Source organism: Myodes glareolus, chromosome 1 (assembly GCF_982192425.1).
Source record: "Myodes glareolus chromosome 1, mMyoGla1.1, whole genome shotgun sequence".
NCBI classification, from domain to species: domain Eukaryota; kingdom Metazoa; phylum Chordata; class Mammalia; order Rodentia; family Cricetidae; genus Myodes; species Myodes glareolus.
The window spans coordinates 40,509,084-40,531,656 of NC_142026.1; the positions used below are offsets into that span (position 1 = coordinate 40,509,084).

General features: G+C 40.0%; 2 protein-coding genes and 1 long non-coding RNA gene across 4 annotated transcripts in view; 1 reads left to right on the top strand and 2 right to left on the bottom strand.

Moving 5' to 3' along the window:
- Nucleotides 1-3,201, bottom strand: part of LOC125405498 (uncharacterized) — a 141,519-nt gene extending 138,318 nt beyond the window's left edge. Inside the window, exon 1 of the mRNA XM_087908296.1 lies at nt 3,057-3,201. Within this exon, the coding sequence (XP_087764422.1) occupies nt 3,057-3,201 (145 nt within the window). The remainder of the gene's footprint in view (nt 1-3,056) is intronic.
- A 1,450-nt stretch (nt 3,202-4,651) lies between these two features.
- On the bottom strand, nt 4,652-22,264 carry Nudt12 (nudix hydrolase 12). Its single transcript, XM_048442117.3, has 7 exons — nt 22,098-22,264; nt 21,655-21,854; nt 20,445-21,034; nt 19,305-19,472; nt 17,925-18,038; nt 15,099-15,298; nt 4,652-7,193 (listed from the first exon to the last, which is right to left on the bottom strand). The coding sequence occupies exons 1-7, from the start codon at nt 22,203-22,205 to the stop codon at nt 7,083-7,085; spliced, it is 1,491 nt and encodes a 496-aa protein (XP_048298074.3). The 5' UTR covers nt 22,206-22,264; the 3' UTR covers nt 4,652-7,082.
- Nucleotides 21,808-22,573, top strand: part of LOC125405535 (uncharacterized) — a 133,966-nt gene continuing 133,200 nt past the window's right edge. For both annotated transcript variants that reach the window (XR_007233600.3, XR_015003866.2), the window contains exon 1: nt 21,808-21,947. This is a non-coding gene — a long non-coding RNA (uncharacterized LOC125405535). The remainder of the gene's footprint in view (nt 21,948-22,573) is intronic.

Here is a 22,573-nt window from a genome sequence, read left to right on the forward strand (position 1 = left end):
TCCTATGTCTTTCCTGTCTTGCTAGGGTGTTCAACTTCATCAGGTATTTTAGACAGGTAAAGAAACACAACTTTATGAACTTAAACAAATGCAACCTATCTTTGCATCATTAAACTAATATTCCACAACATAAGTGAATGCAACACATCTAAACCTAATGCCACAACACTAACCAGTTGGAGTAGAATACTTGGCCTCAAGCTCTGGTTTACCTATCTATAAGCAACGTGCCTTTAGGAATAGTATCCTTGTTTAGATCATTGCCAAATCTGGGATAATATAAACACACATAAGTAAGGTAGTTGTGAAATCCAAACTCCAAAACCAAGAAAGAAGATGCAGGAATCATGATGAAATGACATAAACTTTATGCACGAGGGGTAAAGGCTACTCTAGATGTCAATAGGCATACAGGCGGGCACAAGGCAGTGGGCTACACACAGATGGGTGAAGTTACCAATGCAAACCTGCACACACACCACAGTTAGGGACACACAAGCAAAGTCAGAGGTAGAGAAAGGCAAAGTCACTTGTTTTGGACCTCAAGGGCATGTTTCCAAAATCTCATGAAGAAACATTCTGCCAGAAATGATTATTTAATAGCTTACAGAACAGTTTACTTTAGGTTCCCTGGATGTCCAGTGTCAGCCATGCATTTACTAATTCATACTGGATATCCATAACAACGTCAGTCTAAGCATCAATAGACTCTTGTGGCCTTCTGTTCTCTATAGTTATGTATTTTGTCATTTTTCACTTTGCTAAGATACTGCACCTGACCAACACAATATTAGGAAGTATACATTTTGTTTTGTCTCAGTTCGTCATTGTAGGGAAGGTGGGGCAGTAGGAGTGTGAGACTCCTTGTCACTTTGCACTCACAGTCAGGAGGCAGAATCACCAATGGTGGTACTTCGCTTGCCTCCTCCTCCTTAGTCTGAACTTTCAGCCTCCAGAATGATATCACTCTTATTCAGAACAGGTCTTAGCACTTCCACTGAGGACTTATCCAGAGGTTTGTCTTGTAGGTGATTCTAGATCCCGTTTAGCTGGTCGTAATAACCATAACAGGTTATTTAAAGAGAAAACTATTAGAACATTAATTACATAATACCCTGTATAAGTAAGTCTTACCGTGAGAATAAGGTAACCAGAGAGTTGTGTCCTTAGTAGGTGGTTATAAATAGGGACCTGCTGTTGTTTGACGTGAGATGCTACCTATAGGTGCATGTGTCTAACACTTGGTCCCCAGATGTCAGTATTATTTGGGAAGTTCAGGGACCAATTGGAGGGAGAGCCTTGCTAGGGGAAGGGTATCACTAGGGAAAGGGCATGAAATTTTCTGGCTGTGCCTCTCTTCCTGTTTCCCGAATGTGGATCAAATGAGACTACTGGCCTCCCCTTTCTACCTCCATGTCGTCTCCGCTATGTCTTGAGTTACAAGACAAAATAAACCATTTCTCTCTTAAGTTGTTTCTAACCAGGTGTTTTGGTCACAGCAATGAGAAAAGTAAGTGATGTAAAACCCTTACTTTAACACTCAGAAGCAACATGGAAAGAAAGGTAAAATAACCTATAAAGCCCAGAAGAATGTGAAGAAAATGTACAATCTATCAATATCAAAATATTAATGATAGATGAAGTGGCTAGGAACTTGAGAGAATAGCATGACAAAGATAGAAACAAGTACAAAAGAAATGAAAGGTCTCTTTGGAAGTGACCTTATACTACAGCAATGGCAACTTCGGGGTTTCCCGACGTGGATCTTCTCAACACTGCACAGCACACAGGATTCTTACTGGCTTCCCAAGGATGGTGACACTTTCAGTGGGGCATCTTTTTAAAATGCTGTTCAGAATTTTTCAAAGCAAAACCACCAAAACCAAAAGCCAAACAAACAAACAAACAAACAAACTGGCACCAACTAGAATCTTCAAACCTGTTCTACAAAGACAAAATAACGTAACTAAAAGTTGTAGTAAAGCTGCTGGGTCTATTGCATTTAATTCACCATTGTCTCCAGTGACAGAGAGGACAACTCCTCTCTCCCACCTGAATGAATAAATATTTATAAGGCTCTCTACTGAGTCTGCAGGGCACCACATTGCTCCAATAGACAACAGTCTCAGGATAGAGTGGAATAGGCAGGTTAAAAACAACAACAAAAACCACATTCCATCAGTGGCCCATTTTCTTCTCTAAGACAGGTAAGAGCGCTATTTTTAATTTCTACTCCTGAGTGGGAAGTCATCCTGAAAGTGAAGCCACTTCACGGGCTAAGTGGTTAGAAGAAAGTTAATCCATCAGGACTGAGACAGGAAGTTGGACAAGTATAGTTCCCTTGGCCACAGGAAGAGCCGGGACAGTTTTCTATGCCTTCAGCTGCAGTTTTTCTATCAGACTTCCAGTTAAAAGAAAAGGAATTCACTAGCACATAGGTTTACATTTTTTTAAAGTTGTTTTTTTAAATTTTTATGATTTATTTATCTTTTATTTTATGTGCATTGGTGTGAAGGTGTCAGGTCCCCTGGAACTGGATTTTCAGACAGTTGTGAGCTGCCATGTGGGTGCTGGGAACTGAACCCGGGTCCCCTGGAAGAACAGTCAGTGCTCTTAACCGCTGAGCCATTTCTCCAGCCCCATAGGTTTACATTTTTAACTTAAATTTTATGATAAATTGTCATAGCCACCCCCAATATTCTGAGCACATTACTATCGTGGGATAAAGGAAAAATGCCCACTGATTGTGCCTTGGATTCACTGAGAAATGAAACATGAAATATAGTCTGGAGGGAACAAAAAAAAGTTCACAGTGCTAGTTCTACTCATGACTAGTATGTTCCTTCAGTTGTATGCATGCATAGAATGAGCAAATTACATGCTGGTTCAGTTAACATGTTCAGATGCATCTTCTACTGCTGAAAATAAACACTTTCCAAACAAGAAATAAGGGCTGATTACATATTTTCCTATGGCTTTGACCATTTGTATTTAAATAATAACAAAGAATCACTAGAAAACCTGCTATATTTGACAAAAGTCTGTACAAAATTTACCCATCATTTCAGCATAGATGGCAGTGGGCCGGGAGGCCTCACCTCTCCTGGGGGAACTACTGGCAGTTAATATTAGCTGGGGGTGGCGCTTGGCGGGTGGGGGCATTTTCTTCAGTGGTGTAGCCACTGATATAGTAGTACCCATGCTTCAGTAAATAACTTCCTCCTCAAGATCATAAGAGTAACTCTAAACTCATGGGTCATACACGAAATAGAACACGAAAAGAGGAGGATTTGTTGCAAGTTGGAGGTGGTGAAAGGAATGGGGATACAAAATGGTTAAAATTTGTTACACACACACACACACACATGAAACCATAAAAAGGCTTTAAAATTAAAAATCGACAAATCAATGTTTGTATTTTGGAATCCATTTTATTTCTACCTTAATATTCGGAGAAGGAAGACTACAAAGAGCGGTACAGAAGAGGGAAGATTGCTTTTGTTATTCGTCGTCACAATTGCTTTCTGCAGTTCTTGCCTGTTCAACAACTTTTTTTGGTATCTTGTTTTTCGAGACAAGGTTTCTTTGTAGCTTTGGGACCTGTCTTGGAACTAGCTCTTGCAGATCAAGCTGGCCTTGAACTCAGAGATCTGCCTGCCTCTGCCTCCTGAGTGCTGGGATTAAAGGTCTGAGCTACCACCGCCCAGCATTTAACAACGTTTGGCAAATACAGGCATTTGCTACCATTACGTAGAACCTCTCCCTCCTATAAACAGCCCAGCTCTCATATGCCCCTGTGGCATCAGGTTTATATGCCTTCCTTCTCCATCATGGTCTCATGTGTTCCATTCTCTTTTCTCTCTGCTCACAGCTCTATCTTTAACAGGCTGACCAGTTTTCACAGCAGTGAAAGTTCCTACTCTCTCTGTGTGTTGATGTTGCTGTGGGTTGAAGCGCATGCCCCGTGAGGCTTCGGCCGCTGAGTGCTTGTGTCGCCACTTCTAGTTCTTATTTGGAGACAGGGTTTCACTAAGTGTCCCAGCATGGTTTCAAAGTCACTCTGTAGTTCAGATAGATCTTGAATGTGAATCCTTTAGCCTCAGGCCTGATTTTTAGAAATTATAGGCTTGCTTTGCGAGGTCAGGCCATGGGCTTTCTATGCATCACAAACAATGATGATGTGAAAACGTAAAAATGCAAATATTGACTACAGTAGACAAGTAATTAAAGTAGACTGTGCTACACAAATAGCTTCAAACCGGAAGACTTTGATTATTGATGACATAAGTCCATATAGGCCCACGTGTTGGTACATTTTACCATAAACTACAAAACTTAAGATCCAAATTGATTTCTTTTTTAAAATGCTTAAATTCAAACCCAGAGCCTTGGAGACATTACATAAGTAGATTACCACTGGGAAACACCCCTGCACCAAATCAAAATTTTAATTTTCTCATCAGGTAAGGTTGGACATACCTATAATTCAAGAATTCTACAGGCTAAGGCATGAAAATTGAAATTTTAAATATTTCTTGGGATCCAATGAGACTACAGCTCAAAACAAGAAGGAAAAAACAATCTTTCATGCACATGAAAATGGTAAAATTTCTGTCAAAGAAACTCATCAGGACATTAAAAACACACAAAATCCACAAACAGAATATATTTTATTGCATTGTTACAATGATTTCTGAATACCTGTGTATTACTTGCCCCTCTAGAACTGGTTAAAATAGCAATCATTACTATGAACATCTATCCTCACCTGTCAAAGGTCACAGCTTAGGAATGATTATTAAAAATAATAATTTACTCAAGCAGGGTGGTGGTGGCACACACCTTTAATCCCAGCACATGGGAGGCCGAGGCAGGGGGATCTCTGTGAGTTCAAGGACAGCCTACAAGAGCTAGTTAGCCCGGAACCCTGTGTCAAAAAACCAAAACCCAAACCAAACACAATAATTTACTCATTGATTTTTCTACAAGTATAGAAGGAACCTAAAGCTAAATCTATACATTTTGACATCTGTATTTTACTTTGCCTTTGAACATTACGGACACCAGAGCCTACAAGTATTTAAAGGCACATTTGGAAAAAAAAAAGAACTTCAATAGATCATATTTCATAATAATCAAAGTATATGAGTTCAATATAGCTATATAGCTCCAACTTACCATGTATATAAATGTCCTGTATAGGTTTTGGTTTGATCTAAGGTTCTGATTCTAATAAGATTTCATTAACTAGACAAGAGTATTTATTTGTGAAATAAATTCTCTGAGAAAGTTATATTTCAGTAAAAAATTTTAATGATATTTGGTAAGCTAATTCTTCCTATCAGCACCCCTTTTAACCTATTCACCATGTGTGTGTATGTGTGTGAGTGTGTGTGTGAATATGTGTGTGTGTGTGTGTGTGTGTGTATGTGTATATGTGTGTAGGCCAGAGGTAGAAGTCAGGATCTTCAGTCACTCTACGCATGTGTCTGCTTCATGTAAATGTGCATGCAGCTGCCTGAGGAGGCCATGAGATGGTGCTGGATGCCATGGAGCTGTAGTTGCAGGTGGTTGTGAGTTGCCTGGGGAAGATCTTGAGAACCTAACTCTGGTCCTCCCCAAGAATGGCAAGTGCTCTTCATCACTGAGTCATCTCCAGTCTTCCACCTTGTGTTTTGAGACAAGGAATCTCATTGAGTTTACTGATTCATTAGACTGGCTGGACAAGCCCCCAGGATACACATCTCTGCCTCTTTAAATCTGGGATTAGATATTCATGTCTCTGAATACAATCCTTAAAGGGTAATATATATATTATATATACCTTAAAGGCTGCAGAGGATCTGAACTTAAGTCCTCATGCTTGCATAGCAAGCGCCTTAATGATGCAGCCATTTTCTAGCCCCTATTCTATAGATGTTTTTGGTAATAACTTCTATTTCCCATTACAGAAAAAAATCTAGTTCTTACGTGCAGATTATAAACTGTTACATTCATTACGTTCAACATTTATTGTGCCTAAGATCTCTTCAAGTTCGAACAGAAGAGCAAAGATGGAAAATGTGTACATTTATATAAACAACTGCAGAACAACCAAGTAAAATCAATGTGGCTATATTGTAAAACTGTGACATACTCCAATTACCTTCCCACAGATTTTAGCAATTTGATTCTAAAGTATACTAATTAAGGGTGCTTAGAATGTGATGAAATAAGGTCAAAACTAAGATATCATATTTCAATACTGATGGGAATTTTTACATAATTTTTCCAAAAGAAATATATAATACATCCTTCTTCACAAAATTAAATACAACCAGTGATTTATTTAGTATGTAAATATACTTAAATTTTAGTTCCCGACCTTCAGGAATTCCTTTCTAAAATGTTAAAGTCCAGTGGAAAAATTATAGAATCTTCAGTTAACTTAGTAACAATTTTAAGTTGAATTAAACCAGACAGATGTAGTAGTTAGCTTTAACAGGGAGGTCCTAGAAACAGTGGTATGCACGGAGTCCTTAGTTCCTCACCCATGACTATTGTATTCTGAGAACAGTAAGGATAAATTGTTGGAACAAATCATTTTGAACACTAGTTAGAGTAAACTAGAAGTAACTTTAACAGTCCTACCACCAGTCCATGAGGCCAGATCATTCATTCCTGTGAATGAGGTGACTTAACACACCCTGGAGCTCCAAACCCATTAAAGCTATGTTGACACATTTCTCCAACAAGGAATCTCATCGTTGCAAGCGGTAGCTTCCTGTCCATCCTGTTTCTAGAGCACACTTCATCCCAACATGACCTTTCTTCGTAGGAATGCAGATAAAATTTATGAGATAAATTTGTGACCCATAACAAAATTGTTCACAGGCTTGCTCTAAATTTAAGAAAATCTGAGGTATCATTCTAATTTATAAAACTATGAATTTCATAGTTAATAATGAAAAGAATACTTAAAATATTTTTGAGCCCCCCTGACTTTTACAAGATTTAATGATCAATAAATATATCTAAGCTTATTTGAAAATAGATAGTATTAGAAATGAAATAATACTTCAACAGATGCTATTATTTTTCATTTAGAGACTGGGGTTCATTCCAACCCAGTGTTTGATTAACTGGTGAGCAATAGCCCGGCTTGGTGGTACAAAGAAAGCTTGCTGCTTCCCTTTGGTGAGAACATCCACAACCTAAAACACAACCAGAAGACAGCACATTAGAGGGCCAGGTAATACAGCAGTTTCCGTTGCTCCAGTTCTGCATTTAACTTCAAAGCAAGGTGATCTTTTTGATATAGGTTCCTTTTTCAATAATTCTGAAATAAAAATCTAATTTCTCTTATGAGTACAAAATAAAAATCAATTTTATATAGGCAAAGGCATAAATGAGTCTACATCTTTAATACTACATTGTATCCTTTTTCTATACAAATTTTGGGTGTTGTAAAACAAACAAACACAACAAACCAAAAACAAAAAAACTAGGCAATTATTTTATCTCTTTTACTTAGAGATATACTTATAAAAAGTACTTAAGAATATATATTATGACAGATTTATGTACTAAATGACATCTTTGTCTTTCTTGCCCTTGGGTTTCTTTTTTTTCCCCCTTTCTTTCTATTTCTTAAGACACACACACACACACACACACACACACACACACACACACACACACATACACTTTAAAAAGGGAGACTCAGGCTAGCGTCCCCGCCAGCCATCCCAGCTTCCATCCAGAGGGCCATCGGAGGGGTGAGTTGATTCGGGCCCGCGGCAGGGGCCCGGCGAGGAGGAGCTAGGACTTTCCCCGACCCCATAGACTCCCAGGTCAGCCTGCTCTGCTGGCTCCACACTGCTAGCGTCCCCGCCAGCCATCCCAGCTTCCATCCAGAGGGCCATCGGAGGGGTGAGTGTGATTCAGGCCCACGGCTGGGGCCCAGCGAGGAGGAGCTAGGACTTTCCCCGACCCCATAGACTCCCAGGTCAGCCTGCTCTGCTGGCTCCACCCAGCTAGCGCCTCCGCCAGCCATCCCAGCTTCCATCCAGAGGGCCATCGGAGGGGTGAGTGTGATTCGGCCCGCGGCAGGGGCCCGGTGAGGAGGAGCTAGGACTTTCCCGGACCCCATAGACTCCCAGGTCAGCCTGCTCTGCTGGCTCCACCCTGCTAGCGCCTCCACCAGCCATCCCAGCCTCCATCCAGAGGGCCATCAAAGGGGTGAGTTTGCTTCGGGCCTGCGGCAGGGGCCCTGCGAAGAGGAGCTCGGTCTTTCCCCGACCCCATAGGCTCCCAGGTCAACCTGCAGTGCTGGTTCCACCCTGCTAAGCTCTCCCGCCTACCATCCCAGCTTCCATCCAGGTAAATATTTCTATATTTCTCCCCTCTCACTGGGGCCATAAAATTTCCCCAGCTCAGCTGCCTTGCACACTGGGCCTGCTCTGTAGGCGCATCCCGGAAAGAGGGAGTGCCTGTGCTTCAGTAGCCTGCCTGGGGAAAGGTAGGCATTCTATCAGTGAACTCCCTGCCCAACAAGGGAACCTGACCCGATACCAGAAGTTCCAATAGAGAGCATTTGATCGAAGAGATGGGCAGACGCCAAGGCAAGACCTCCTCCAACAATCTGAAAAACAACATGAAAACACCAGATCCCAACGACCCTACAATAGAAGGATTTGAACACTCTAACCCAGATGAAGTTGAAAAAAGTGCCATTATGAAAGCAATAGAGTCCCTTAAACAGGATATGAATAACTCCCTTAAGGAACTGGTCGAGAAGTATAACAAAAAGTTTGAAGAAACGAGTATAGAAATGGATGAGAAATATAACAAAAAGTTTGAAGAAATAAGTAAATCCGTGAATGATACCCTGAGAAACCAAGAAAAAACAATCAAACAAGTAAAGGAAACAGTCCAAGAATTGAAAACTGAAGTGGAGGCAATGAAGAAAACACAAAACGAGAACCGGCTGGATATGGAAAACTTAGGTAAACGAGCGGAGACTACAGAATCAAGCATAACCAATAGAATACAAGAGACAGAAGAACGAATCTCGGATTCTGAAGATACCATAGAGAAAATAAATGCTCTGGTCAAAGAAAACAGCAAATTCAACAAATTCTCTTCACAAAACATTCAGGAAATCTGGGACACAATAAAAAAAACCCAAATCTAAGAATAATAGGGATTGAAGAAGGAGAAGAACTGCAGATCAAAGGCCCAGAAAATATATTTAACAAAATTATAGAAGAAAACTTTCCCAATCTAAAGAACGATATTCCTATGAAGGTTCAAGAAGCATACAGAATGCCGAATAGACTGGATCAAAAAAAAAAGTCCCCTTGCCATATAATAATCAAAATGCAAAACATCCAGATTAAAGAAAGAATATTAAGAGCTGCAAAGGAAAAAGGTCAAGTGACTTATAAAGGTAAACCTATCAGGCTTACACCAGACTTCTCTATGGAAACCATGAAAGCCAGAAGATCCTGGATAGAGGTACTGCAGAAACTAAGAGACCATGGATGCAAAACCAGACTACTATACCCAGCCAAGCTATTGTTCACTATCAACGGAGAAAACAAAATATTCCAGGATAAAAATAAATTTAAACAATTCGTAGGCACAAATCCATCCCTACAGAAAGTAATAGAAGGAAAATCGCAACCCAAGGAATCCAACATTGCCATCACTGCCTACAATAACCCAGACATCTAGCGACCCTTCACAACCACAACTGAGAGAAGAGAAACACACAAACTCTACTACACACACACACACACACAAATAATAAACGGAATCAACAACCACTGGTCATTAATATCACTTAATATTAATGGACTCACCTCACCTATAAAAAGGCACAGACTTAGAGACTGGATAAGAAAACAGGATCCAACATTCTGCTGTTTACAAGAAACACACCTCAACCACAGAGATAGACATCTACTCAGAGTAAAGGGTTGGGAAAAGGTTTTCCAAGCAAACGGACCTAAGAAACAAGCTGGTGTGGCCATTCTAATATCTAACAAAATTGACTTCAAACTAAAATCAATCAAAAGAGATGGAGATGGACATTTCATACTCTTAACAGGAACAATTAATCAGGAGAAAGTCTCAATCCTGAATATCTACGCCCCTAATATAAAAGCACCCACTTATGTAAAAGAAAAACTTTTAGAACTCAAGGCAGTCATCAAACCACACACACTAATAGTAGGAGACTTCAACACACCTCTCTCACCAATGGACAGATCAATCAAACAGAAACTCAACAGAGAAATAAGAGAATTGCTAGAGGTAATGAATCAAATGGACATAACAGATACCTATAGAACATTCTACCCAAAAAGGAAAGAATATACCTTCTTCTCTGTAGCTCATGGAACCTTCTCGAAAATTGACCACATACTCGGTAACAAAGCAAACTTACACAGATACAAAAAAATATTAGTAATCACCTGTGTCTTATCGGATCACCATGGAATAAAGTTAGAACTCAATAACAATTCGAATTCCAGAAAGCCTACAAATGTGTGGAAGTTGAACAGTCAACTACTGAATCATCCTTGGGTCAAGGAAGAAATAAAGAAAGAAATTAAAGTCTTCCTTGAATTTAATGAAAATAAAGACACAACATACTCAAACCTATGGGACACAATGAAAGCAGTTCTAAGAGGAAAGTTCATAGCACTAAGTGCCCAATTAAAAAAAACAGAGAAAGCATATATTGGAGACTTAACAGCACACCTAAAAGCTCTGGAAAAAAAGAAGCAGACTCTCCCAGGAGGAGTAGAAGATTGGAAATAATCAAACTGAGGGCTGAAATCAACAAAATAGAAACACAGAAAACAATCCAAAAAATCAACGAAACAAAAAGTTGGTTCTTGGAGAAAATCAACAAGATTGACAAACCCCTAGCCAAACTAGTCAAACGGCAGAGAGAGAACACTCAAATTAATAAGATCAGAAATGAAAAGGGGGACATAACAACAGACACAGTGGAAATTCAGAGAATCATTAGATCTTACTACGAGAGTTTATATGCCACAAAGTTGGAAAATGTTCAAGAAATGGATTGGTTTTTAGATAAATGCCATTTACCAAAGTTAAATCAAGAGCAAGTGAACAATCTAAATAAACCTGTTAGTCGCGAAGAAATAGAAGCTGTTATCAAAAACCTCCCCACCAAAAAAAGCCCAGGTCCAGATGGTTTCAATGCAGAATTCTACCAGAACTTCCAGGAAGAGCTAATACCTATACTCCTTAATGTATTTCACAATATAGAAACAGAAGAATCATTGCCAAACTCTTTTTATGAAGCTACAGTTATCCTGATACCAAAACCACACAAAGACACAACCAAGAAAGAGAATTACAGACCAATCTCACTCATGAACATTGACGCCAAAATACTCAATAAAATACTGGCAAACCGAATCCAGGAATACATTAGAAAAATTATCCATTATGATCAAGTGGGCTTCATCCCAGAGATGCAGGGCTGGTTCAACATATGCAAATCTATCAATGTAATCCATCATATAAATAAATTGAAAGAAAAAAACCATATGATCATTTCATTGGATGCTGAAAAAGCATTTGACAAAATTCAACACCCCTTTATGATAAAGGTGTTGGAGAGATTGGGTATACGAGGATCATACCTAAATATAATAAAAGCAATATATAGTAAGCCGACAGCTAACATCAAATTGAACGGAGAGAAACTCAAAGCCATTCCACTAAAATCAGGAACACGACAAGGCTGTCCACTCTCTCCATACCTCTTCAATATAGTGCTTGAAGTCCTAGCAATAGCAATAAGACAACATAAGGGGATCAAGGGAATTCGAATTGGAAAGGATGAAGTTAAACTTTTGCTACTTGCAGACGATATGATAGTGTACATAAGCAACCCCAAAAACTTTACCAAAGAACTCCTACAGCTGATAAACACCTTTAGTAATGTGGCAGGATACAAGATCAACTCCAAAAAATCGGTTGCCCTCCTATACACAAAGGATAAAGAAGCAAAGAGGGAAATCAGAGAAGTATCACCTTTCATGATAGCCACAAAGAGCATAAAATATCTTGGGGTAACTCTAACCAAGGAAGTGAAAGACCTATTTGACAAGAACTTTAAGTCCTTGAAGAAAGAAATTGAGGAGGATACCAGAAAATGGAAAGATCTCCCCTGTTTTTAGATTGGGAGAATCAACATAGTAAAAATGGCAATTTTACCAAAAGCAATCTATAGATTCAACGCAATTCCCATCAAAATTCCATCAAACTTCTTCACAGACCTTGAGAGAACAATAATCAAGTTTATATGGAAAAACAAAAACCCAGGATAGCCAAAACAATCTTATACAATAAAGGTACTTCTGGAGGCATTACCATCCCTGACTTCAAACTCTATTACAGAGCAACAGTATTGAAAACAGCTTGGTATTGGCATAACAACAGAGAAGTCGACCTATGGAATCGAATAGAAGACCCGGGTATTAACCCACAAACATATGAACACCTGATATTTGACAAGGGAACTAAAGGCATACAATGGAAGAAGGAAAGCATCTTTAACAAATGGTGCTGGCATAACTGGATGTCAACCTGTAGAAGAATGAAAATAGATCCATATCTATCACCATGCACAAAACTCAAGTCCAAATGGATTAAAGACCTCAACATTAATCTGACCACTTTGAACCTGATAGAAGAGAAAGTGGGAAGTAGTCTACAAGATATAGGCACAGGAGACCAGTTCCTAAGCAGAACCCCAGGAGCGCAGACAATAAGAGAAGCAATGAATAAATGGGACCTCCTGAAACTGAGAAGCTTCTGTAAAGCAAAGGACACTGTCAGTAAGACCAAAAGGCTACCTTCCGACTGGGAGAAGATCTTCACAAATCCCTCATCAGACAAAGGTCTGATCTCCAAAATATACAAAGAACTCAAGAAACTAGACACTAAAACTCTAACTAACCCAATTAAAAAATGGGGTACTGAACTGAACAGAGAATTCACAACAGATGAACTCCGAATGGCCAAAAGGCACTTAAGGTCATGCTCAACCTCCTTAGCGATCAGGGAAATGCAAATCAAAACAACTTTGAGATATCATCTTACACCTGTCAGAATAGTCAAACTCAAAAACACCAATGAGAGCCTATGCTGGAGAGGATGTGGAATGAGGGGAACACTCATCCATTGTTGGTGGGAATGCAAACTTGTGCAGCCACTGTGGAAATCAGTGTGGCGGTTTCTCAGGAAACTGGGAGTCAACCTCCCTCAGGACCCAGCAATTCCACTCTTGGGAATATACCCAAGAGATGCCCTATCATATCACAAAAGCATTTGTTCAACTATGTTCATAGCAGCACTATTTGTAATAGCCAGAACCTGGAAACAACCTAGGTGCCCCTCAATAGAAGAATGGTTAATAAAGGTGTGGAACATATACACATTAGAGTTCTACTCAGCGGTAAAAAACAATGACATCTTGAATTTTGCATACAAATGGATGGAAATAGAAAACGCCTTACTGAGTGAGGTAAGCCAGACCCAAAAAGAGGAATATGGTATGTATTCACTCATATGTGGTTTCTAACCATAATTAAAGGTCTTTGAGCCTATTATTCGTGATCCTAGAGAAGCTAAATGAGAAGGTGAACCTGTTGAAAATCATATAGCTATCTGCCTGGAGATTGGAAATAGACAAGAGTCCCAGGTAACCTCGGGTGCATGGGGGGGTGGGAGGGTTGTTGGAAGGGGAGAGGGTTAGAGAGAAGGGAGTAGTGGAGGAATGGGGAAAGCTAGGTGGACTGGGATGGGGGGAGGGAGGAAGGATGGATATGAGATTAGGGAAGAATATATCTCAACTAAGGGAGTCATTTTAGGGTTTACAGGAGACTTGATTATAAATGGGATCCCAGGTCCAAGGAGAGATCTCCAGACTGTTCTCTAGACAGAGGAGAAGGTGCCTGAACCGGCCTTGGCCTATAACCATACTGATGAAGATTTTGCTTATCACCATAGATCCTCCATCTGACGATGGATGGCGAAACGGATGGAGACCCACATTGGAGCACCGGACTGAGCTCCCCATGGTCCAAATGAGGGGCAGAAAAAGGAAGAATATGAAAAAAACTCAGGACCGCGAGGGGTGCTATCACCCACTGATACAAGGGGACTGATCTAATGAGAGTTCACCAAGGCCAGTTGGACTGGGACTGAACTAGCATGTGATCCAACCAGATTTTCTGAATGTGGCCAGATCTCTGAATGTGGCTGGTCTGGAGCCTTTCTGAAAAGCCACTGACAATGACACTGGGACTTGTTTCCTCTGCATATGCTGGATTTTTGGGATCCAGTCTGTTCGGATACTCACCTTCAGGGACCTGGAAGGAGTGGGGAGGAACTTGAACTTCCCACAGGGTGGAAGCCCTGACTGCTCTTAGGGATGAAGAGGGAGGAGGAGGGGGAGGAGGGGGAGTGGGAGGGTGTTGGGAGGAGGGGCGGAAATGAAAACTTTCATAATTTAATAAACTTAAATAAAATAAAATAAAATAAAATAAAATAAAAATGGAGACTCAGTAACTCAGTATGTAGTCCAGGCTGGCCTGGGAATCACTAGATATTATGCTCAAACTCTTGGCAATCCATATGCTTCAGCAGTATCTTTCAGAATTCAAAAAAACTTCAAAAACTTCAAGCTTTTTTAGTTTTTTTCAGATATCTGATAAAATAGCTTTAATGTATATATCTGATATTAATATTTGATATGTCTGAACTAATAATATAAATACTTAAATTGACTAAGAGGGATTATCATTCATTCATCAGCCAGTATGAACGTGTGAAATTTGAAATGGTACAGAATCATCATTCTAGGAGAATCTCACAGAATAAGTCAAACAGGTCACATCAGCAACACACATTTTCTATATGGAATTATCAATTACATTATAATCCATTCATGATGAGAGGGCTGCAGCCATTCATTTGACTTGCTGAAATTTGCTTCCTTGCTGCACGCCCATACCAATACTATCAGGGAACAATCAATAGAATAAGGAAATTAAATTGAACTTTACCTGTTCTCTGGTGAACCAACGGGCATCCTCTATTTCATTCTTGTCAACTTTAATTTCTGTAGACACTGCCACAGCTAAACAACCAATCATTAAAGAGGAGGGCATTGGCCATGGCTGACAAGAGACATACTGAACATGGCCAACTTTGACTCCACTTTCCTCCTCTACTTCTCTCCGCACAGCATCTTCTATTGTCTCCCCTAATCAGATGAGGCAAAGGAACAAGTGGCTGGTCAGCATGGCTTGGACACCGTGAGCGCCAAACAGTTCAAACACTTTGAAATCACTCTGGAAAGAGTCCCCACTCAAGAATGCTAACTCTCGACTGGAAGTGAAGAAAGCATTACACGTGCAAGTCTGTAGCCACAAATAGACTCTCAAAATGCCAACAATCAACTTACATTTCCTACAATTTCTATAAAAAAATTAGGAAATCTATAACTATCTATCACATATTGTTGAGTAAATGTTATTAAAAATTTTATTACTTCATGCATCACTATTTACAGGCCATTATTTCCCAGATTTTATAAATGGTTAGTTTCCCTTCCATTAATAATCGCCTTTTGTATAAGTACTGCTTGATAACCGATTACTGGGCTGAGCTCCTGGAGTCCAGTCATAGAGAGGAAGGAGCGATAGTATGAGCAAAGTGGTCAAGACACAGAAACAGTTGACCTGAGCTAGTGGGAGTTCATTGATTCTGGACTGACACTTGGGAAACCTGCATAGGATCAAATCTGGACCCTTTGAATGTGGGTGACAGTTGTGTGGCTTGGGCAGTTTGTGGGACCACTGACCAAGGAACAGTATTTATCCCTAGTGCATGAACTGATCTTCTGGAATCCATTTCCTATAGGGGGATACCTTGCTCAGCCTAGATACAGGGAGGAGGATGTGAGAAACACATTTGACTATGATGCTCCATCAGTAGAGCAAGAGAAACACACACAGCAATGACACACTATTTCCTACCACTTTGAAGCACAAACTATAAAATCTGAAAATTAGAAACCCTGTGATGGGCTGGGTGACACTTGCCTGTAATTCTAATACTTGGTAGGCAAGAGGATAATTTGGAAGCTCGCCTGGGCTTTGGAGCAAACACTCTTTCAAGTACTAAAGTGTGAAAGTTCCAAGGTGGTAAGGATATGGACTAATGTAACATTCATGCACTACTGCTGGGGGTGTGAGCTATCAGGGGCAATACGCTAATATATGCGGAGACAACTCTACTCTGTATATTCCTGAAATAGCTCTTGCAAAGGTACATAAAGAGAGGAACAAAAATACCACACATGTGCTATTTTCAATAGACAAAATCTTTAAATGAATTAAATATCCACAGCAGAACAGATGAATACATACCAGAGGACATTCACATATGAATGTGAAATACGACTTAGTAGTTCAAAAATGTCTTACACTTTAAAAAATTATTCATTTTTCAAATATCATGCTTTGATTCTATTCTTTCTTTTCCCCCAGTTCTCCCCAGATCCTCCTTATCTCTACACCCATTCAACTTCATGTTCTCACTCTCAAAAAAGCAAAGATCAAAGCAACGAAAATCAAAGCAGAGAGAGGAAGAAGATGTAGAAGAAGAATATCAACAGATTAAGAAATAACAAAACAAAAACACATGGAGTCGCTGTAGTGTTGGCCAACACTTCCGGGAATGGGACTTGCTCTGGATTGTGGTTGATACAGTCAGTGACGCTCCAGTGAGGAAAACTGATTTTCCCTTTCACAGAAGGTACTGATTGCAAATAACTCCTTTGTTGGAGGTGGTACTTTGTGTCCACATCCCCTTCCCAGAACAACGTGGTGATTAAAAGCAAAGACTCACAAGTGGAACTCCCTGGATTTGAATCCCTTCTCTATCACCTCAATTTGCGGCAAGTTATGCAGCCCTTGTGTGATAGCGCCCTCCCTTGTGAAAGTGCTGTAACAGGGCCCACTTTATAAGGCTGTAAAAGGATCACAAGATTTAACACAGTCAAGCTACCGGTTGAGTGCCAGGTAATATATATTTACTACTATAATGCATTGCATATTAATGCATTGTTAGTGCAGACTAACAATGTATGTTGAGATTAAACATTACTAATCCAGATATTCATTCATTTGCTCTGAGATACCTAATAAAATCCTATTACATGTGAGGCATTGGCTCTGACTGTTTGATGTGTAAAAATGGTTGAAAGAGAACTTTCATCTTACAGAACTGAAGTGATATTAAAGTTGATAATCTAGTATTATAAGGTGGTGTTGATCACCGTAGGGATAGTAAGTAGTATGCCTAGGATTGTGAATGCAGGTATGGAGGCTAATGACTATTTGGGGAAATCATAAACCTTAGAAGGGGTGGCACTTACATGTAGCACTGAAGAGAGGTGCAATCACCTGGACTTCTAGTCAAAAATCAATGTATGACAAATCAAATACTAAATTTTCAATAAAACAAATTATCTTATTTGTCAAAATTTCAAAATGAAACAATGCTTAAAGTGTGTGATTAAAATACTGTTTAAAATATTTTGGGGTTAGCCAGATGGTTTAGCAGGTAAAGGCACTTGCCACCAAGCTGGATGACTTAAGTCTGGGACACACACGGATGAGGGAGAAAACTGACAAAGTTGTTGTCTGTCCTTAACAGTGCACACCCACCCACCCCCCCCCCACACACACGTACATACACTAAAATAAATGCAGTAAAAAATTTAATTTTTAAATGTTTTCATTTTATAGCATGGCTTTTAATGGAGACTACATCTCATGTGTAATCTGCTTCAGAATTCTAAAAATTATTCATAAAAGGCTTACCGGGTTCAATAAATCCAGCGAGACAAGTAAACATGCCTGGGGGAAATCGCTTTTGCCTGCCTAGAAGACATTTGGTTCCATCTGGATGGATAACCTGCATGATTACTACTGGATCTGTTTAAAAACCAAAACCAAAACCAAACAAAACAAAACAAAAGACACACAGGTAACAGGAAATATAATTAGATTCATTATGCAATAATAATATGCAAGTATATTTCTTATAGAAACAAGATTTCTGTTTATATGACCCCTTTTTTCTGCTCTCATGTGTTTGATAAATATCTGAGAAACTGCAAAATACTTTTAGTGAGTGATTTTACCATCCTTACTGCCAATGTTAGCAACATTTACTCTGTACTTAGGCCATACTTGGCACAAGTTCAAGTAGCTCATGGACATTGAAAAATGCAAACTTTACTACAACAAATTACAGTGAATTTCTTTCCCCCTTTTATTCCAGTCCTCAGTAAAATGCTTTTAAAGGTGAGCACAGCTTTTTAGTTAGGTTTGAATCATTAGAATAAAAACACTTAGATAACATCCAAGCTCTCTAGACGTCATGAGCTTAAAAACCCTCCTCACTAGATCCTGAGGAGAGCCAGGAACGAAGTTCCTTAGCAGGGAAATCAGAGAGTCATTAAGCCGCCCACTTCCTCCCTGGAGACTCCATCTGGGCTTGCCGAGATAATCTACTTCCCCAGCAATTTTGAGGGCAAGATTATGAGATTTTTCCAGCTAGAGCAGAAACAGCAGCAACTAGGAGAGGCCTAACCACAAGAGTGGGTAATGCCCCAACAGGTACTGAATCACCGGAGACTTCATTTTCTCTGCCTCAAGAGGAGTCCCACTGACTATACATGAAGTATTCCAGCACAGCAAATTCATGAACCGAGTAAACTAAAGGTAAGACGTGACTAGTTGTGAACAACGCAGTCTTTTACTGAGTAATCGTGACAGATGTTCACCAAAATGTAAACATTTTAGTTTCATAAAAATTAGTTTCCAGACTATCTTCTGCCCCAAGATTCCAGGTAGCTGAGATCTCATTATCAAATAAAGAAACAATTCCTCCCTCCCAAAAGACAAAACAAAACAAAACAAAACAAAACAAAAACCACGAAGCCTTGGAGCTGCAGAAGCAGCTCAACAGTTCAGAGCTCTCTTAGAGGTTTTATCCTGACCCACACTGGGGAGCTCTCAATGAACTGTGACTTCAGCTCACTGGAATGACTCTCTCTTGTGGTCTATAGGGCATTTGAACACACATGTTCATACCTACATACATGTACTCACACACACACACATACACACATATGCGTGCATGCACACACACACACACACACACACACACACACTTTAGAAAAAGAAAAGCCTTACCAACTCTTGGATAAGATGTATTGTGGACGCCATGCAGACTAGGGCAGTTTTCTCTTAAGCACACTCTTTTATAGCCACCTTCTTCGATTTTGGTTGCGCTGCCACAGGTTGGGCAGAACTTGTATCGACTGTGCCATGCAAGGACAGATCTTGCTTGAGCTACAACACCTTTTAAAAAGAAGTATAAGATGATTTATTTCCATGCAAAACTAAGTAATATGTTGGTCCAATGCTTTAAAACTACAGTAAGCACATGCATTGTTTTCTGAGTTGCTGCTTGACCGATGAATCATTTTATTTCGAATTTATTTTATGATGTATCATTATTATTAATTTTACATTTTGTTTTTAAACACTTTATTGCAACAATCTCACAAATAAAAATGTGATTATATGATTATATAGCTAGAATATAATAGTCACTCAAAAAAGCAAGTTTCCTTTCTATTTAATGTTCAATATGACAAATGAAAATCTTCTTCCCTGTCGCCATTCTAATCCGCTGTGTCTCCTAGGCCATTGCAGTGACGAATCCACTCTTAATAAGGCTCCTCACATCCACTCTACCTATATACCGACAACTCATGCTTTATGAAGTATCTAGCATTAACCTTGTTCCTTAACACACACACACACACACACACACACACACACACACACACGCACACACACACACACACAAATTCACAGGCACACACAATGTGGGTGTGCAGGGGAGGCACTGTTCCGACAGAAGCAATAAATGGGCACTCCAGCTGCTTCTCCCTCCCTCCCTCCCTCCCTCCTTTCTTTCTTTCTTTCTTTCTTTCTCTTTCCGTTGCTTCATGATATTAAAAAGCACAACAGAAAACAAAACAGCTGAGGTCTTTGGCATCATTTGTTCGAAATATAACAGGGACCCAAACATTAGGAAGAATTAAGCGAAACCATCCCACACAGAGGTCTACTCTAAGGCAACTGATCTTGGCTGGCCAAAACTGCCGCCAGCACTGGAAGAGTGTCCTAGCGCGTAAACTCGAGGGAGTTCTCATGCCTACTGCTCACTGGCATGTGCCACCCGGATGCCACAGCAGCACCCGACTCCACACTTGCTTTAAAAGCAGACCGTTCCCGACACAGGCGCACACTTCCTTTCCTCACCAGCTTCTTTTTCTTTCAACTGCAAAAGGGCTGGCATTGGAGGGTGAAGAAAATAACAGTTTTCATGTCTTTGCTTAAACTCCTCAGCGGCAACAGGTTCTATGCTGAGAGCAAACCAAGCAACCAAACCATCCTCATCGTCCAAGGGGACTCCTGCAGCATCATTATGCAATCCTTTTCTCATCTCAAGTTCGACTCCAAGGAACACCAAGGTGATCTTCTCAGGGTGAGCCAGGTAATCCTTGACATCTGCGTAGTTCAGCTGGCAGAGCCTGACTTCCGGCTGCTGGGAACTCTCCTTGTTACCACTCAGAGTAACCAGGGGGTTTAAGTCTGAGAAGAGGATATAGACCGTGGCTGGGTGGCTCTCTTTAGCTTGCAGCCAATCAGAATTGTTTCTTTTCTCACTTTTCCGGTCCAGTAGCGTTCTGCTAAAATAATTTTCACATTCGTCCACTTCATTGGTTAGGAACCAAGGCTTCTTCCCGCCTTTTGCATTAGCTAACATGTTAGCTATATGCTTATAGCCCCAAAATACAGCGATATCGAGGGCGGTTTGCCGTGACTTATTGACAAGCGATCTGTCACATCTAGATAGAAAAAAAAAATAAATGGGAAGGAAAATAAAATGAGAAATAAAATTTTTTGCTTGTATTTTAGTAAAATGCATACATTACAACAATATTTAATGGTTTTTTTTCTTTTTCACCATCTGGTTCATAGTTTACTACTGAAGGTTAAAAGAATCATGTAACTGTTTTAAGAAATGACAGGTTAATGACAGTAGACATTTAAATAAAATGAAAACGTGTCTATACATGCCATAAAGAAACACAAACATTCTATATACTCCACGGTAGCCATAATGAGACTCACACGTTTTACTTAGAAGAAAGGTATTAACGTTTTCATAGACATTCTTTTTTGACAAAGCATGAAGGGTTAATTTCTCAACTAAGGCAGCTCTTTCTCAAATGTAGCTCAGAGCTAGAGAGCTTGGCTGATAAGCATGGAGACTGGTGTTCAATTCCTAACACTGACCAAAGGCTTTAGTGAGACATTCGGCTACTTTTCATATGATAAACTGAACAATGAGCTATTTATTAGCCCATCAGTATAAAGGCATCTACAGGCAAATGGGAAGGGGCACAATAGCAGTCAGGAAAGCACAAACCCTTTTTGGCGGCACTGTACACCCTGAGATGTTTACCCTTTCTCAAGCAGAAGCTGGACGACATCGGCATGCCCATTCCTTGCAGCGTACATTAGGGCAGTCCAGCCATTGTCGGAGGCGGCGTTGAGAAGGGACGGAGAATGGCTGAGTATGCCTGCCAACTTGGCAATATCTCCTTCCGCCGCGGAACAGTGGAGTCCAGAAAGTACCTCCTTTTGTACAGACGACATTTCTCCCTTAAAACAAAACGAAATCCAAGAAAAACCTTATTTGCAGTTGCTTTTCGCATGACTGGATGAACATTATTTAAGTGCTGCTCTTGGAAAGAGGTAAGTTTCCAAACCAATACACCTGTCAAGAGATAATTCAGAGTCAACTGCTGTTGCCATACAGATTTTGAAATCGTTACCAGTTGAGAATTATAATTCAATATATGTGCCCAAGAGTAGGTTCATAGAATAACAAAAGAGCTCTGGTACCAGAGACGAGGAGCTTGGGACAGTAGAGGAGCAGTAACCACACAAAAAGGCGAGGGCACCGAAGACCAGGGCAGGGGTACTGACGGGAGAGGCGCGAGCAGATGACATTAGAGACAGAAGTCTGAGCCGATGATAAGTAGTATCTCATTCTGTGTCACAGATAGGTGTCATCCCTCAAAGAAATGACGGCTCTACAGTTATTCAAGAGCTTTTAAAACGTCACATAACAGCAAGTTACTGGGTAACCTTACATAATTAATTTTGCAATCCCTATGGTACTGGGTTTCTTTCGCAGCGTGAGGTAGACTAGGTCGGGATTTATCTTCATTCGTGGATAATTCATGACTCAGCACCATTCCTGAAATTATCTTTGTCTTATTGTACTGCCCTGCTATCCTTGTCACAAATTGGACAACAAAGCATTTTTGTATCTATTGCTGGATACAGTTTTTTTTTGACACTCTACAGTCCTTGAA

What these genes read in the sequence shown, in the direction of transcription:
- Nudt12 (XM_048442117.3), bottom strand. Translation starts at nt 22,205, where the DNA reads ATGTCATCTGCTCGCGCCTCTCCCGTCAGTACCCCTGCCCTGGTCTTC. An exon ending in TCCCAAGCTCCTCGTCTCTG is followed by an intron (nt 21,855 to 22,097) that starts GTACCAGAGCTC and finishes TTTTGTTTTAAG; the next exon opens with GGAGAAATGTCGTCTGTACA. An exon ending in CGCTGGATTTATTGAACCCG is followed by an intron (nt 15,299 to 17,924) that starts GTAAGCCTTTTA and finishes TCATCTGATTAG; the next exon opens with GGGAGACAATAGAAGATGCT.